The 16906-nt window shown below is 44.9% G+C and overlaps 1 protein-coding gene across 1 annotated transcript; it reads right to left on the bottom strand.

Annotated features, from left to right (window-relative positions):
* Positions 1-717: 717 nt before the first annotated feature.
* LOC133893108 (zinc finger protein 36-like) lies at positions 718-1744 on the bottom strand. Its single transcript, XM_062334071.1, has one exon. The coding sequence runs from the start codon at positions 1644-1646 to the stop codon at positions 936-938; it is 711 nt and encodes a 236-aa protein (XP_062190055.1). The 5' UTR covers positions 1647-1744; the 3' UTR covers positions 718-935.
* Between the last annotated feature and the right edge of the window lie 15162 nt (positions 1745-16906).

Raw genomic sequence — 16906 nt, 5'->3', positions numbered from 1 at the left:
AAGTTTTTTAGTCTATAAATAAAGAAATATTTTTATGAAATAGTTTGAACTAGCCACTTGAGTCTCTTATATCACCTATTTAAGAGTTTGATGTAAGAGTTTTAGAGTAGAGAAAGATAAATATTTAGACTACGTAATACCGGAGCGCGTGCCAAGAGATACTCCTATTGTTCGGTGGCCGAAGGTGACGAAGGTGGTTCGGCGGCAAGCTCGCTGGTTCACTACGGTGGGGAAGACGACACTCTCTTGTTTGTTTCACTACGTGGTGTGGGCGCAGTAATGTGTTCAACGAAGTGCCTGAATGTATTTTAGCCTCTTGATTTGCCTGCTATCATTGTACAAATTCATGACATGTCAATTTTCCGATTCCTAGCGATTGCAGCTAGCTGTGTAAGTTATCCAATTTGTTCTAGCTTCTTTTTTTCGCTTCCCTTCAGTCCTTCACTGCAATTTTTTTTTCTGTGCCATTTGATTTGCAATACCTGAAAATAGGCACAGGACGAATGCTCTAATGCTCTAGACCAGCGGGCTAGCGCCCGTCGTCTTTTTTTTTTTTCCAGAAAACCAACACAACCGGTTGGAAAAGCCTGACAGTAATAATTATCTAACTATTATTGTCGGTGGTTACATACTACCAATTCTAAAACTAACAGTAAAAATCAATTTCAAACCAATAATAAACCTATATTCTGTAGCAGTGATCTAACTGTTCGAGTCATAAAATATAGACATATGAATAGGTATAAGTGCTGGAGCCAGAAAATTAGCTCCTTGAATTGAACAGTATACCACCACCGAAACCAACCCATGCAAGCGCGGTCTCCATCAAGCAACCAACATTAATCAGCAATCAACTAACCAACCAAACAACGATTAAAACCTAAGTTAAACAACTCCTAAAACCAGCAAAACCTAGACGCCGCCTCCGCCGCTGATCAGACAACCAGAAGCATCCGCACCCGCTTGGCCTCCGACGGTGCGCTCTCGTCCTCCTCCCTCGTCACCACGGCTACGGTTGCGGCCGCCGCCGCCGGTAGGTTCAGGTCGAAGTCCCGCAGCACCTCCGTGGCCGTAGCTACGCTGGCCTTCGCCTTGACGGGTTTCTTGTCCTTGACCCCGTCCGCCGCCACCGCGGCGCTGCCCTCGTAGTGCAGCCGCTTGTGCCCGCCCAGCGCCTGCCCCGACGGGAACGTGCGAAGACAGAGCGAGCACCGGTGCACCTTCTCTTCCTGCGCGCTGCCGCCGGACGCCTCGTCGCCGGGCGAGGCCGGCGCCGCCGCCTGCGCAGGTTGCGACGGCTCCGACTGCTTCCGGTGGCTCGTCTTGTGCCCGCCCAGCGCCTGGTAGGACGCGTACACCTTGCCGCACACCGAGCACTCGTATCCCTGGCTCGCCTTCGCCGCCGCCGTCGTGGCCGCGCCCGTGCTCCTGGCGACTCCTCTGCCGTCCTCAGCGACGCCGCGGACGCCGCGCGAGAGCATCAGGAGGCAGAGCGCGAGGTACTCCTCCTCAGACTGGTTGGCGCTTCCGCCCGTGCTCCCGGCGTGGCGCTTCGACCGGCGCCCTCCGCTTGCCCACGAGTCCATCGGCTGCGGCGGCGGCGGCACATGCGGCTTGCTGGACACGTCGAGGGCGTCGAGCTCCATGGGGAGATCTCCGGCCCGATCGCAGAGTTGACCACGGAGCAGAGAGAGAGAGAGAGAGAGAGGTGGACAAGTAGGAAAGTGGTGGGTGTGTGTGAGCGTGGCTTGATGGAGGCGTTGGCTGGGTGGAGAGAGATATATAGCTGCGCACGGGCGCGGGCGAGGGCTGGGTGGGAGAGTGAGTGGTGCGGCCTGTGCGGCGAAGGGCGCAGCCGTGCAGGCGGCGCGCGGGGGCGGTAAGCGGCACGGGGCCCACGCGCACACGTATGCGGGGTCCAGTCGTGACTGCGAGCGACTTGGTGGTCACGGCATTGGTGCCTGGATACGTGATCCGACGGTTCACGGCGTGTTGGTTTCGGGGTTCTGCGACCTGCGCCGTCCGTTTTGGCTCCGTGTTGGGATAAGGCCATGGCTCATGATTCTGTTGCAGGGTGAGTGTGTTCGTGACTTCGTGTGATAGGGTGAGTATGACAGATATGCTTCCATATTTGTGACACGTACGTACTGCCCTCCCGGAAGATACGTGTGCATGCAGTGGCGGATAAAGCCAAAAACTAAGTAAGGTCTCTCTTGTTCTTCCTCCTCTCTCTTTTTTTTTCTTCTTCTTACTCTTCCTTCTCTTATTCTCTTCTTCCTCCTCTTCTATATCTAAAAATTGAAGTACTTAAGGAACCTCCGAAGTGCGTGCGGGGTAGTGGGCTTGAGCCAGCCCCAAGCCCTTCTGGGATCCGCCGCTGTGTGCATGTATCGACGGAAGGTTATCTCGCCTCGGAGAAAATCGGAGAAAATATTTATGGATGGAATATCGATGCTGCCATTCTGTCATAAAGAGACCGACCTATAAATGGATGAGTATCTATTTCTTCAAGGAAAATCCAAGATAGATATCGGATTTGCTCTAGCGATATCTTGCTATAATTTCTTCGTGAGCGTGGCGCGAGCGGCAAACCGACACCGCCCCGGATGGACACGGCACAAGCTGTTCACTCGATCGCCCTGTGTGTAGCAGTTCTTTCTGACACTAGGTACGTATAGTTTTGTTTGCATCGTCGCTAAACCATTGCTTGGAATGTGAGGATTTTAAATTTTAGAAGAACTTATTCTGATTCCCTATCAATTTTTTTGTGACACGGGTTTCAATAGAATCCTTTCCTTGAAATACCTATAAACGGTAGTGGTAGAGCTATCCCTATACCTGAGGTTCTGGCGGCGAGACAGATGGCCAGTCCACGACCTGCCACACGGCGCTCCGGGACGGCGCGAACGGGCGCGGATGTCCGGATGCAGCCGGCGATCACCACCGGGACAGTGACAGAAGCAGAAGAATATGTATGTACTCTCGGGTCGTGCAGGTGGCTGGATGTCTGGATCAGTGCGTGCGGCATGCTTTGCTGGGCATGGGCGCCGAGGAGAGGAGGCACGTGATTGGACGGGGGCGCACCAGGTGTGCCGCATGGGCGAGGCACCTCACCTACCGGGAACGAGAGCCTTCGGCTGAGGCCGCCGCTGACCGAGCCCACGTACGGCGGTCACAGGCCGCCCTAGGTGGACTTCAGAAAATACGTAGTATACTCGACCCTGAGTGCCTGAGTTGAAATCTGAATGAGTGCGTCGGGAAAATTCTTTGACAACACATGGATAGTATATGATTCGGGCGCTCCGTTCTGAATTTTGCAACTATGAATTGGTAATTAGCTTGAGAAAAATGATATATATATATATATGGAAACTCTTGTGACGCTGCTCTTACCAGTCGGGATAGATAGACATGCAATCATGCATGAGCTGAAATTAGTCCTAGAGAGTAGAAACGAATTACCGTATGTCAAACGTAGCAAGTATAAGTTCATGCAGCGATATATACCTAGCTTGTTCTAGTAGAGTACAAGTAAAGTTCAGACGGAGGCCGACCAACCAGGTACCACCGTAGTAGCGTAGTAGCTGGGCTTGCAAGCCATGTCACTGTCAGAATCCTCTAATTTTCAGTCGAGAACAACTGAAGATCCCAATGCAAATCTGCTGCCTTAATTTAGATGTTTAGAAACTAGCTAGCTAGAGGATGCCATTCCATTGGTATTAATTGTTAAGTGCAATTCCTGCTACATCTACCCCGTATTAAATCAGGCCCACGAATCAGCCTGTATCTGTTGCAGTATAGTTATCAAGGACTCAAGTGTACGCCACAACCAACCAACAACTGCTCTAGCCCGAATTCCCGTATCCAATTGTTTAACGTTTCGTTCTTCATGCGTTAAGTTGTCCGCACCGACATTCACCTAAGACCATCTTCAACGATTTTCTTTAAGATCCAAAATCCCTTTATGACAGAATTTTCGTTCTCTTTAGCGCTCTAACGGTTTCCCTTCACGGTTCCCGTCACGAAGGGATTTCCAAAGTCATTCCCTCCAGGACGGGATTCTCTCTCCTTTCCCTTTGCGATTCTTCTTGAAGAGAAGCTGTAGAAGATGAGAGAAAATAAAGGGAATGAGAACGGAAAAGGGAATCGAGAAAGGAACGAAATAAATAGAATATAATTAGAGATAGTCAAGTACATATCCTCCATTGCTTAAAAAAAGTACATATCCTCAATGATCAATGATAACATCACCTCCTCGCAAGAACAAAAATCAAAGAAAGAAAGATCACACATCATCGAGCCGTACGCAAACTAAGATCATTGCCGAGAAAAAAAACTTAATTTCGATCGGACTAATGAGAGGAAACATGTAACATCCCCATTTTTAGCATTTAAAATAAAGCAAAATTCAATTTTTTAAAAATCTAAATAGCTAAAATAATATAAAATTAAAGAAATATATATTTGAATATATATACTTATATATAATCAAATATATTATTTATTATTTTGGTTAAATATTTCAAAGAGCGCTAAATTAATTTCTAAATTTACCCTTGCATAAATTGAATTGTATGTATTATGGTTTAATTATTTTTATGATTCTTTGAGTGGAGATTTGAAAATTGAATATCTCTCAAATTCAAATATATTCCTCTATTTGAAGGGAGAAAAGAAAAAGGTTACGACGCGTGGGAATCTATGGAACAGTTCGGGCCAATTCTTCAATCCTAACAAAGTCATTTAGGAGGAAGTGCTACTAAGTCTTTTTTTTTTTGTGGTGAGTCGGCAATAGATTCTTTTTGAGCTAAAATCCAAATTAAATTCAAATCTTTTGAATTCAAATCATCTTCCAAAGTCAGAGCTTCAAATCCAAACCCCTAATTCAAATACTCTTATTTGAATTTATGCCAAACCCAAAATCAAATTCAAACCAAATTTAAATGCTTCCATTTGAATTTACCTAAATCAAACACCAAATCATTTTATCCTTCTTGGGCTGCCTCCCTTCTCTTTCTCTTTGTGCAACACAGCAAAACGGCCAGCCAGCTCGGCCTTCCTGTCCCTCTCCTTCTTCGAGTTTGGGTCGTCACACGCTGCTCGGCCCAGCACCTTTCCTCCTCCCCTCGTGCTCACCCGGGCTGACACGCCCGCACCCGCCAGCCCACGCACTCGCGCCGCCCACGTGTCAGCCATCCAGCCGCACGCCCCTCTCCGCACCAGCTCTTGCCTGCCTGCCGTGTGGACCCCACCGTTGTTGCACTCGTCTCCCTCCTCCAATGCATCCACCGCGTTGTGTTGACATTATAACACCCTGAGTTTTAGCATTTAGAAATATAACAAAATCCACTCATGTTTATTTTTTTTTCTAATTATTTAAACTAGTATCAAATCAAGGAAATAAATATTTGAATATATATACACACACACACATACACACACACACTTGTATGTGTGTATTCAAATATATTATTTTAGCTAAGTACTTCAAAAAGCACCAAATTAATTTATAAATTAATCCCTGCAATAAATTGAGTATATGCATTTTTGGTTTAATTACTTTTATGGTTCTTTGAGTGGAGATTTGAATTTGAACCTCTCTCAAATTCAAATCTATTTCTTAGATTCTTTCCATCTAAAACTCAATCAAATTCAAATCTTTTGAATTCAAAACCTCTCTCAAGTCCCGAGGTTTCATGTTCTGATCTTTTCCTAATTCAAATACCCATATTTGAATTAATGCCAAACTCCATTTCAAATCCAACTTCAAATATTCTATTTGAATCAATCTCAAATTCAAATCCTAAATTCAAATACTCTTATTTGAATTGATGCCAAATCCAAATTTAAATACTCCTATTTGAATTTAATCCCAAATCCTGATTCATTCAAATCTTCATCGATTCGTATTCAAATACAATTCAAATCATTCGAGTTATAATCCAATTCTTCCAATTCATCGTTCCAACATAATGTCCATTTCAAATCCAAATACAATTTGAATTACCAATTCAATTCAAATTCAAGTCATTCATTTGAATTGTCATACAAATCTCTCTCTGTTCATTCTCATCTCTCTCTGCCTCTAATCTTCCTCACCGAGCAGGAAAAATGGACCACGCCGCTGCCATCGCCATCGCCTACCGTGTTCACACCACAGCAGCAGCACATTTTCAGCCCCTCTGCTCCCACCCAACTCACCAGCCGCCGGTTGTGCTCACAATGTGGTAGCAACACCTGCCATCACTCCCCTCACGCCGATATTTTCACGAGTAGCCAAAACCAATTTCCTCTCCTTCACTCTCTCTGCAAGCAATCCTCCCCATACACACAAGTCTACACATACGAGCATACACACAGCAGCAGCTGAGCTTCTCCTCCGTGCTGCTGCTCATCCGTGTTGTCCAACCGCGAGCCGCCGTCCCGAGACCACGTGCTCCTTCGCGCTGTCAGCCAGTCCTGCCGCAACCCATTAGCGAGCCGCCCGGCCTCAACCGTCGTACTGCCGTCAAGCGTGACACGCCACATCGCCACAGAGCGTAAAGCATCGCATAGTCACTAGCCCGCAAGCCACGCCGTCCCGCGTGCCAACACATCGTTTCACGCGCGCCGCTGCTCACCAATCACGCCCATTGTGAGGAGTCGTCCAAACATTATTCTAATTAATCTTTAGGATGATCATTATTCATAATCACATCCTTGATGATTAATCAAAATATCATCCCGGTAGTCCCCGCAAGTATTTTGTGCCCAAGATCGGAACACATGCCTTTCCAACATAAGCAGTCATAACCAAGATTAATAAAGAGCGAGTAATTAAATCATATTACAAGTTCTTAACCATTTAAAAGTTTAACAACTTACAATAAAAGGGATCTAGAAGGATACTAAAACTGATCAACTCCTAACTAAAAAAGAAACTACGCAGCGGAAATAAAAGCTAAAGATAGTAAAAGATGGGTGAAACCATATACCCTTAGGCTTCACCCCCAAAAGCGCGACCCCCGAGTAGTTGCCAACTCATTCTCACCGCTAGCATCTGTAGGCATGAAGTAGCCAAACACCGCCTCTTCCTCACCTGCAAAACCTGTAGAGCATTTGAGTACGAAGGTACTCGCAAGACTTAATCCATATAGGGTACATATAACCTGACTCCTAGGATTATGCAATGGGCCATTAGCAAGAAAAAAGGCCACAATATTGATTAAAATATATGCGCCCGCAACCTAGACACATATATGTAAGCATCTAAACATAACCAACATACCCTTCCAAACCTGTAACTACCAACCTGTATATAAATATAAATGGAACCATAGAAAAACATCAATAACCAGCCATCAACATTACCCAACACACCATCCATCTCACATTCGTAACTCTACGACCGATGCAAATGAGTAGAAGCATGCTCATGACCGAGAGCGCGACATTTCAAAATATTTTTACACCCTATAGGGGATACTCCTGGACCCACATGACTCGAGGACCATATGGCTCACGTGTCCACACAGGCCCACGCAAGGGGCTACTTATGTCAACATTTCCCAATAACTCCCAACTGTTTGGATCATGCATCGCTTAGTGTGGAGGTATCTAGAACTACTCCCAGAGCAAACTAGATATCTCTACAAGCCCGTTTGATCACACCATCGGTGTTCCAGTCCAAATGATCACAGCTGCAGAGGTATTCAGCTCATCTTACCATTAGATCGGTATGTGGTGAGTAAGATAAGTGCTAGAGATAACTGCACTGACGGACAGTCTTAAACAATGCATGCGGTCTACGGTGTCTCGGTTCCTCTCTCGAACTGTCTTGAGGACTGCTCCTGAGCAGAAAACACCCCTAACACTACCCACATCTCGCCTCTTACTCACCACTCATCCAACCATCTCAACATCATAAAAGTATTTGTAAACCATAAGTGAGCCCTATGCTCACGAACAACAGCATCACCGTCGCTTGACTTCTATCGAGGATCTATGCATTGCTAAGCATGTCCAACAACTCTTAAGATAGACATCAACAACATTACTGAGGCAACAAGGATGAGGATAATTAACAACTGAAGGTAGAGGATATGCAATTCAACATTGGTTCTATCCGAATGAGCCCGACATGTGACTCAAAACATGAGACATACATAAGCGTAATTTATCAATTTTAGACTTCATTCAATTGAACAAAGGGTGCAATATGCTTAGATGCTTGACTTGCTGCCCTGGGGTTAGCCTGATACTTCCTTCACAACACTCGCAAAACTCCATAAGGTAGGCGTCGCCATCACTTGCTTAGACCGGCAGTGCAACACCCACTAAACTAATCAAAATGCAATGAATAAAAAAAGTGAACGACGAAAAAACACGTATATGATGCATGTTTGAAGTATAATAGAGCATCCAGCTTTAAAAACATTTGCAAAAGACAGCTAAGTGATTAGGGTTTCGAAGTTTGAAACCCCAGACAAGGTAACTTAAGTATACCTAGCTTTAACAGGCTGGCAGTCAGACCGACATAGAGGTGGTGGTCTGACTGGCGACTAGCAGAGAGTTTTGGCCTCTAACGGTCAGATCGCCCACCAACGGTCAGACTAGCCCAAGTGGCGGTCAGATTCCTGTATAAGTTTTCAACTCAGATTCTCCGGTCCCTAACTGGCAATCAGACCAGCCCTAGTGCCGGTCAGACTGCCAGACCTTACCGGTAGCATCTTTGCGGGGTCACCGGCGAGGATTATGGTGAGACCTTCGACAAAGAAGGGTACTAAAATACTCTGTGGGACTTATGAAGTATTTCTAAAGTGATTTGGACATCATTCACCGAGCGAAACTCAAAATAACCCATGGATTGGATTTAGGCTAGGTTGAACTTGGGCCTAAATGACACGAGGGTCGAATCGAGCTCAGAAACAACGTGGAAAAGGTAGGGGATATCTCACCTCAGCTTATGGAATCTTTCTATTGGATTGGAATGCTTCGGGGAGGCTCCAATTCGCAAATTGGCTCCTGGAGTAGTGGTGAAAATTACATACAATGAACAGGTCTTCGACGAGGGAGAAGAGGGGGGAAAACTTGGGAAGTCTTTCGGACAACTTATAGTAGTTCCCACCTCTGATCTTCGGCCTTTGAACGTGACGAGCAGATCACTCTTTCTCTCTCTAGGGTTGGGTGGAGAGAGGGAGAGTGAGAGAAAAGTGAGAGGGAGAGAGCAAAATGAAGTGATTGATCCACTTAACCCAAGCCTCTGTGTGCTGGCGGTCAGACTGCGAGCTCAGGCGGTCATACCGTGGAAAATCCACGTGGCGGTGCACCTGGTGGTTAGACCATGGGTGACACTGGTCAGACTGCGAGGGGGTTCTTTTGCTGAAATTTTCTTAAGTCTCCCCTCATCATCCTCCTTCTATTCTTTTCCTTCTCCAAGGCATATAGGGATTCTCCAAAGTGCTCTACACCATCTCCAAGGTGTTTGAGACATGTTTAACTAGTTTTTGATAAACAAACACGTGCAAGCACATGCGATAATGATTATGCATGCCTAATTACGTATTAGCATGTTGGGACGTGACACCCGTGCGTCCTTCGCTCCATTGACCACCACAACACAAGCACGACCACGCTCCACAACGCCCGCGTCTTCATGGTGAGCCTCCCTCTCCCAATCACCCCTCTAATCCTCTATGTTAAGCCACAGGTGTTACCACCAAGCGTAGCCGCTGTGCGCCCATCTCCTGGCCACTGCCGCATAAGTCGTGCTACCGTTGTGCCGCCCGCGCGTCGTCTCTCCGCACCACCAACAACTCGGTAGCGCAGCCATGAGCGCGCCATCCCATTCAACGTCGAGCCATACCGCCGTCCTGCGCGCACCACCACTCCACCATCCCACACCGTGGCCAGGCCGCCACGTCATCCCGACCCTTCCCCAGGTCGTCGCCTCCCCTGCGCTCCTGGTACGCAGCTCCATCACGCTACGCCGCCTCCTACTGCAACCGTGTCACCCCATGCACTCAACCGCACGTGCCTTCGTGCCACCTGTGCTTGCCGCAACCCGCCGCGCCGCTCCACCGGTCCGACCTTCCTTTCTCACATGTCGCCCCGGCTTTTCTTGCCACCTCCACCTTCACCTCCTCCGTGCCGCCATCGCCGACGAGCTCCCTCCCTCTTCCCCGGCTCTCCCTTTCTCCTCGGTGAGCCCAAGTCACCTGAGTTCGAGCCACCGCCAAGCTGAGCTCCACTCAGCCAGTAAGCCATGCCGCCGGTCTCCTTCCTCCCCCGGCTGACCGCCCTCCAGCCACCTCCCTCCCCTTCAACGTCTCCTCACTCCATCCCGGTGTCGCTTCCCTCTCCTCCACTCTCTCTTTGAGCCTCACACACACGAGCAAAATCGACCGGCCTTCTCTCTTTCTCTCACTCTTACACGTGGGCCCCACCAATCTCCAGTCCACAGGATCGGTCCACAGTGGACCAAACACTCGAACCCCCCCGGTCCACCAAGTCCATGGCTCCCTCTGACAGCACCGCTCCCTCCAGTCTACGATGCACCACATTCACAAATCTCACACCGATTCACAAGTTCAGTGGACCAAGTCCGTAGAATAGTACCTTTTTTCAATTTTTAGGATATCATTTCTGATAAATCTTTCGTCGGTCATAACTCCTCCGTTTCAACTCCGATTTTGGTGATTCTTTCGCCGATATTCCTCTAAAATCATAATCTTTCTCCCTGCCAAGTCTTGTAATTTTTGGAGTTCATTTATTTTCTTGTCTAGTATTTATTTTCATGTCATGGCGTTTAACTAGAATTAGTTTCATATTTAATTAAAGTTGAGTTTAGATAATTCAATAACCATGTTTAGGTTGTAATCATAGCTTAGTCACCTATGATAATCTAGCATAAGTATGGGTCTAATCATCATGTTAATTGAAGAATAATTTTTAGAATAAAATAAAGAATTAATCTTTTAATTAAATGTTTAGAAATAGATTATTATTTCATGCTGTAGCCTATAGATTTAATCTTAGTTTTATTAATGTAATAGGTTAACCAGTGTAGCTGATAAATAAATAAATATCAGTAATTAGAATATAATAGAATAATTTAACATTAGTAATTAATTAATTAAGTATCCTCTTTTAATAATTAATTAATTAGATTAATGCAGTAATTTAACCTAGTTAAATTAATTGCATGCACGTTTTTACCATAGCAATAGTGTATAGCTTAACTAGAGTAGCCATTGAGTAACACTAAGTAATTAAGTTTAATTACTAGATAACATTGGTTTAGTGCTATGGATTAGAATAATTAATCTGACAATTAAGCACATATAATCACCTAGGGTTATACTTACGTATATACATATGCATGCTCACATACATATAAACATAAGTACCACACATACGTTTATATCGATACACGTGTACTCACCTACACATAGAAACCCAAATTGTGATCTTTCAACCGTTAAGCTAATAAATGCTCACATGGTTGTTAGTAAATTGTTTAGGCTTTTCTCTAAAGTTAATAAAATAACTAGGCTAATAACTTGACCTTCCTTCGTTAGATAACCTCACTAGTCTCTGTATATCAGTTTCACTTAGCTAAGTATTGCCGATTATCTTTTTTCTAGGTTAGCTTTCGTCGTTTTCCCAATTGTTATTCTTTCGCTCTATTGTTTCCTTTGGTTTTGCTCTGGTGTTCCGTTGCTTAGTCGCTGTGCACTTTTCGTCGTTAATCTGCATAGGCTCAAAGTCAAGAGTCTAAGCAAGGACGTGAGGAAGGAACTGAAGAAGAGGTCTGATGATGAAGAACTCGGAAGATTCGAACGAAAAGAAGAATTGACCTTCATGAAGGCAAGTCCTATCTTCTTGATCATATTGAACCTATGTTTTCAAATAATCTACAAGATCAACTAAAACAAGACTTATTATTTCATATGATATGTATTATGTTTTCTTTCAAACGGCTCGTAGTAGTTAATCCTATCAACACTTGTCATGCCTTGAATGTCAACATCTAGAATACATATCAACCTAGGATTCCTGTCATTATATATATTAACGTTGGACGACACCTTGATATCTAGCATGCTTAGGATTGAAGATGTCTCCTCTGAGATGTCACCTTGAAATGCATCTCTTTGGAGATATCAATTCACTGTTTATCAAATTAACTCACATACCATGGATCCTTGAGGGTTGTGAATTCTGTGATGGTTGTGAAATCCTTGATGTCGTGTGGGATATGATGGGAGATGTGTTAAAATGGGTGAAAACTGTTTTGGCGGGTGGCAGGAAGAATGCTCTTGGGGGCTTGAGTTACCTTTGTGGTATTCATTTCCAGAAGATGTCTACCCTGGCCGCTTAAGGACCGAGTCATTTCGCCGCTATGCTTAAGCCACCTCAGTGCAACCATACGTCCTGTATGAGTAGGACTAGACTTTTCTATCACTAGACTGGATTGGGCATCATACTAGTAGGCTAGAGCAATGAGAAGTAAAATGACTATTTGTCCCTTTGTTTGAATGTACAGAGACTCGCAGGTGCTTAAAAATAGAACCTGGCATTTAGTACAAGGCCTCTAGTACTTAGGGTGTCTCATAGAAAAGCCCAGCAGGAAAGGTGATTGAAGTGTCTCAGTGTGATTTGCTCCGTCGCTTGCAACGGTTGAAGGCTGAGCATATCATGTGGGTACAATGTACAACATATGCAGAGTATAAACCTATTCGAATAGCTGTGTCCACGGTCATAGACATGCGAAGGCAGAACCTTTTTGACTAGACTCAGGGTTTCTGTCCTGATGAGCGAGTGTGCGGACTAGATATCCGTGTGATGAGGTTGCTAGCTCAATCTGTCAGGAGCTGTGTGGTACTAGAGGTATACCAGATATAATGATAGGGACTGCGAAGCGAGGTGTAGCCCCTCCTAGGACCGAAAAAACCCCTGATATACCTTTTCATTTGGTTTTTCTTATTCAAACAATTTTAAAGGTTAATAGTAGAGAACCCAATTGAATACCTATATAAAACTGTTTTATGCTTAAAACTATACCATAAAGCCCTATTCTTGAATAATTCATTATGCATCTATCAACATATTTAAGTAGTATATGACTTGTTGATTACCTTTCGTACTCAGTCTTGCTGCTTTTAGACTGTTGAGATGTAGATCAACATCAACCCAAATGAAGTTAAAAATAAGAAGTCTAAGGTTGCGTCCGCACCCGAGTTGCTTGTGACATTGGGTTGTTCTGCTTGTTTCACTCTGCTCCGCTATAGGCTCTTCTGCCTGGCTAATCTGTCGTGGATCCTTATCCACAAGACCATATTTTGCCCCAATTAGGTAATTATTTTATTTGAAGTATGTTTTTGATATTGTTCTATTGGTTATGTGCATATCAGCTACCTGATACAGAGACTGATATAGGAGGCATAGAGGAACCTGAGGTTGGGGTTCTGACAGCCACTACAGGCAGCATATTCAATGCGTCGATGACTTTCTTACTGCCCATTCTCTCTCTCTACTCTCTCACGCGTAGCCTGAGGCCGCTCCTGACACCACGTGACTTCGACGTCTATCGCATGCGCATGGCCAACGCAGAGCTTCCATGCCACGCGATTTAAGGTGGGCACCACATCGCCACCATCATGTTCACCGAGACGCTGCTCGCTATAAAAAGGGAAGCCCAGCCTCTTTTCCCCCTTTCTTCCCCGTCTGCTCCATCGCTACCCTATAGTCGTCTCTCCCCCACGAGCAGCTGAGGAGCACTAGAAGCTTGTCCTCTTCCCCATGCCACCCTTCCTCATATAGGAGCCTGAAGGGAGCGCTCCAAAGCGTCACACCGTAGGTCGTCGCCCTGCCCTTTGCTGTCTCTGAGCTCGATGAGCTTCTCCATCCCCTCTTTCTCCTTCCTAGCTAGCGTGTCATTGCCCGTTAGCTCTACTTTCGTGCGATGATGATTCGGCCGTTGGATTCTTCCTCGTCATCGTGTTGAGCTTGTTGTCGCCGCTTGCTTTGCCCTCTGTTGAGCCGCCTGCTATGCCGTGTAGTTTTAGAAGCACCTAGGGTGGCTTGGAGGTACGCAGAGAGCACCACTCGTGTGATTGTGCTTCCCAGTTCTTCTACCGCTGCCTTGACCTGCTCCGGCCACTGTCTAACGCTGCTCTACCCACTGCATGTCGTAGTTAACCCCCAAAACGAGTTTGCATGCCCGCGTAGAGGCTCAACACCCATTCATCATGAGTCCCTAGCGGGAACACAATTCCGGTGTTGCGCTGCCGCTATTTCTCACCGTAGTCCCCCCCCTTTGCCGCTGCTCTGCTAGGTGAGTTGTGCGCGTGCGTGTGGCTGCTTTGGCCTCCTGGCTCGACCCGGTCAGCACAGCGGGACACGGCTGGCCCAAGCATGGTCGGCCTGCTGGCCAAGGCCAGCACGCCAAGGCCATGCCCTTGTGGGCCAGCTCAGCTGCTAAAGCCCACAAAGCCAGTCGACCCAACCACTGTCGGTTGGCACTAAGCAACCTGGCCAAGGCCCAAGTCCAAGGCCAAATCTAGGCCCAATCCAGCTCAATTTGTACTGTTCAATGGGCCCATTGTACTATTCAGTGGGGTCCCATGTGTGGGTCCCCCTATGAATAGTGCAATTTTCTATTTTCTTGATTTATTTCTAGGTTAAATTTTTCGGGGGTCATAACTTCTCCGTTTTGACTTCAATTCCAATGATTCTTTTGTCTAAATTTGAGATATATCTTTATATCACAGTGTGATATGTATTAGGGCTCATTTGGTATTCCATTTGGTGTTGTTTGATTCTGTTATAGTATAGGCCATTGTTGATCATAATCGCGTTTGTATAACCAAAGGATTTCGTCAGAAGCTAAAGGACCCTGGCTTCGACCAGGTTTAGAAGAAGACTTTGGAGAAGGCAAGTCATATCTTCTTGATCATTTTGAGTCCATGTTTTGCAATAATCTAATTGGTCAACTTAAAATATGACTTATTATCGCATGCGCTATGTATTGTGCTATTTCAACTACTTGCAGGAGTTACATCCTATCAAACAAATTATCATGCCTTAAATGTCTTATCCAGAATACATGTCACCCTAGAATTTACATGTCGTTATCTATATTAACATCAGACAACACTGTAATATCTAGCATGCTTAGGATGCAATGCATTATGTTCGAAGATGTCACTAGTGGAATACATCTCTTCAGAGATGTCACTTCACTATTTAATCAATTCAACTCATATGTCATGAATCTTTGTTGATTGTGGAATCCTTGATGTGGTGTGGGATATGGTGGGTGGTGTGTGAAATGGGTGAAAACTATTTTCGTGAGGTAAGTAGAGTAGTCCTCTAGTAGAGGATGCTCTTGAGGGCTTGAGTTACCTTTGTAGTATTCATTGCTAATTGAAATGCACGCCCATGTCGTATAAATACCAAATTATTACGTCATCATGCTAAACCACCCTAGTGCAACCATGCGTTCTGTATGGGTAGGACTTGATCTCGCACTCCATTAGCTGAGCTCAGTGCCCACTCTGGAGGTAGGAGTACAACGAGAACTCGGGAAAAGACTCATTACTGTGCGCAGTACGAGAGCTGGTTGGTGAGATTGCAATGGCTATCGAGCCACAATTAATCCAATACTCTAAACCCCTATTTTTTCTGTGTGTGGATCGTGTAGCAACATGCTTGATGGGTACGTGATCTCGATATTATTCGCTCCTCTGCTTGCAATGGATAGAGGCTGAGCATATCGCGTGGTACAATGTACAACCTTTGCAGAGTGTAAGTCTATCCAAATAGTCGTGTCCACAGTCATCGATATGCAAAGCAATGACCTCACTGGATTAGACTTGGGGCGTGTGTCCTAAATGTCCGTGTGATGAGGTTGTTGGCTCAGTTCTTCATGAGCCGTGTGGTACTAGAGATATATCAGACATAATGATATGAACTGCGGAGTGAGGTGTAGTCTCTCTCAAGACCGAAGGACCGAAAATCCTCAATATACTTGTTACCTTGTTTACACTGTTTTCAAAGTTAATAGTAGAGAATATAACTGGATACTTATATAAATTGTTTGCGCTTAAAACTAAACCGTAAGACCTTGTTCTTGAGATATTTTTTATGCATCTATCAACACTTTGAAGTATATAATTTGTTGAGTACATTCCGTGCTAATTCTTGCTTTCATTCAGATGAGAAAGCAGATGCTGAATTTACTGGAGACGAAGGCGCAGATGAAAGGTAGATTAGTGGTCATGTTCGCACTCTGTCTGTGATTTTGGATTATTATTTCACTGTGCTTTTGTTAGTTTGTTGGCCAAGACTTATAATACTCTATGGTTTAATATATTTGTATTGTTGTAAATATTAATAATTTATATATATATTATATGACTATAATGTTATAATTATTATACTATATACATCAACTACTTAGTCTTTAGACTGATATATGAAACATAGAGATCCTGATGTTATACAACGTGTGAACAACGGGCGGTTGGTACAGCGTGGCCGCGCAGCGGCGTGCTTCGATGGTTTGTCTACAAAACGCGGCAGTAGTGACGAGTAAGTGGCACGTATGGCCCAATCGTTAGCTCACTTAGTTGCGCTCCTGTACTGTTCGTCCTTTGGCAGTTGGCACCTCAATGCACTGCAAGTTCATGCGCTCTCGCATTCCTCTTAGTATCCTATCCTACCACACAAGCAGATCAGGGCGGACATATGTACTACTAAGATCTTGTTTAGCAGTACTATAACTTCAAAAAATTTATAGAATAAAATAAAATGATTTAAATATCTAGTTTCAATCTAAAATAAGAATAAGATAGCTAAATCAAATATTATCAATCTATCTAAAGCTATAACTTAAAAATTTCAAGAACTATAAACAACTCTA

The sequence above is a fragment of the Phragmites australis genome, chromosome 15, assembly GCF_958298935.1.
Source record: "Phragmites australis chromosome 15, lpPhrAust1.1, whole genome shotgun sequence".
In the NCBI taxonomy this organism is placed as follows: domain Eukaryota; kingdom Viridiplantae; phylum Streptophyta; class Magnoliopsida; order Poales; family Poaceae; genus Phragmites; species Phragmites australis.
Note: the sequence above shows the minus strand (reverse complement) of the source record. Positions and strands in the feature narration are given on the sequence as shown.

Coding starts and splice junctions, on each gene's coding strand:
- LOC133893108 (XM_062334071.1), bottom strand. CDS start 1,646: ATGGAGCTCGACGCCCTCGACGTGTCCAGCAAGCCGCATGTGCCGCCG.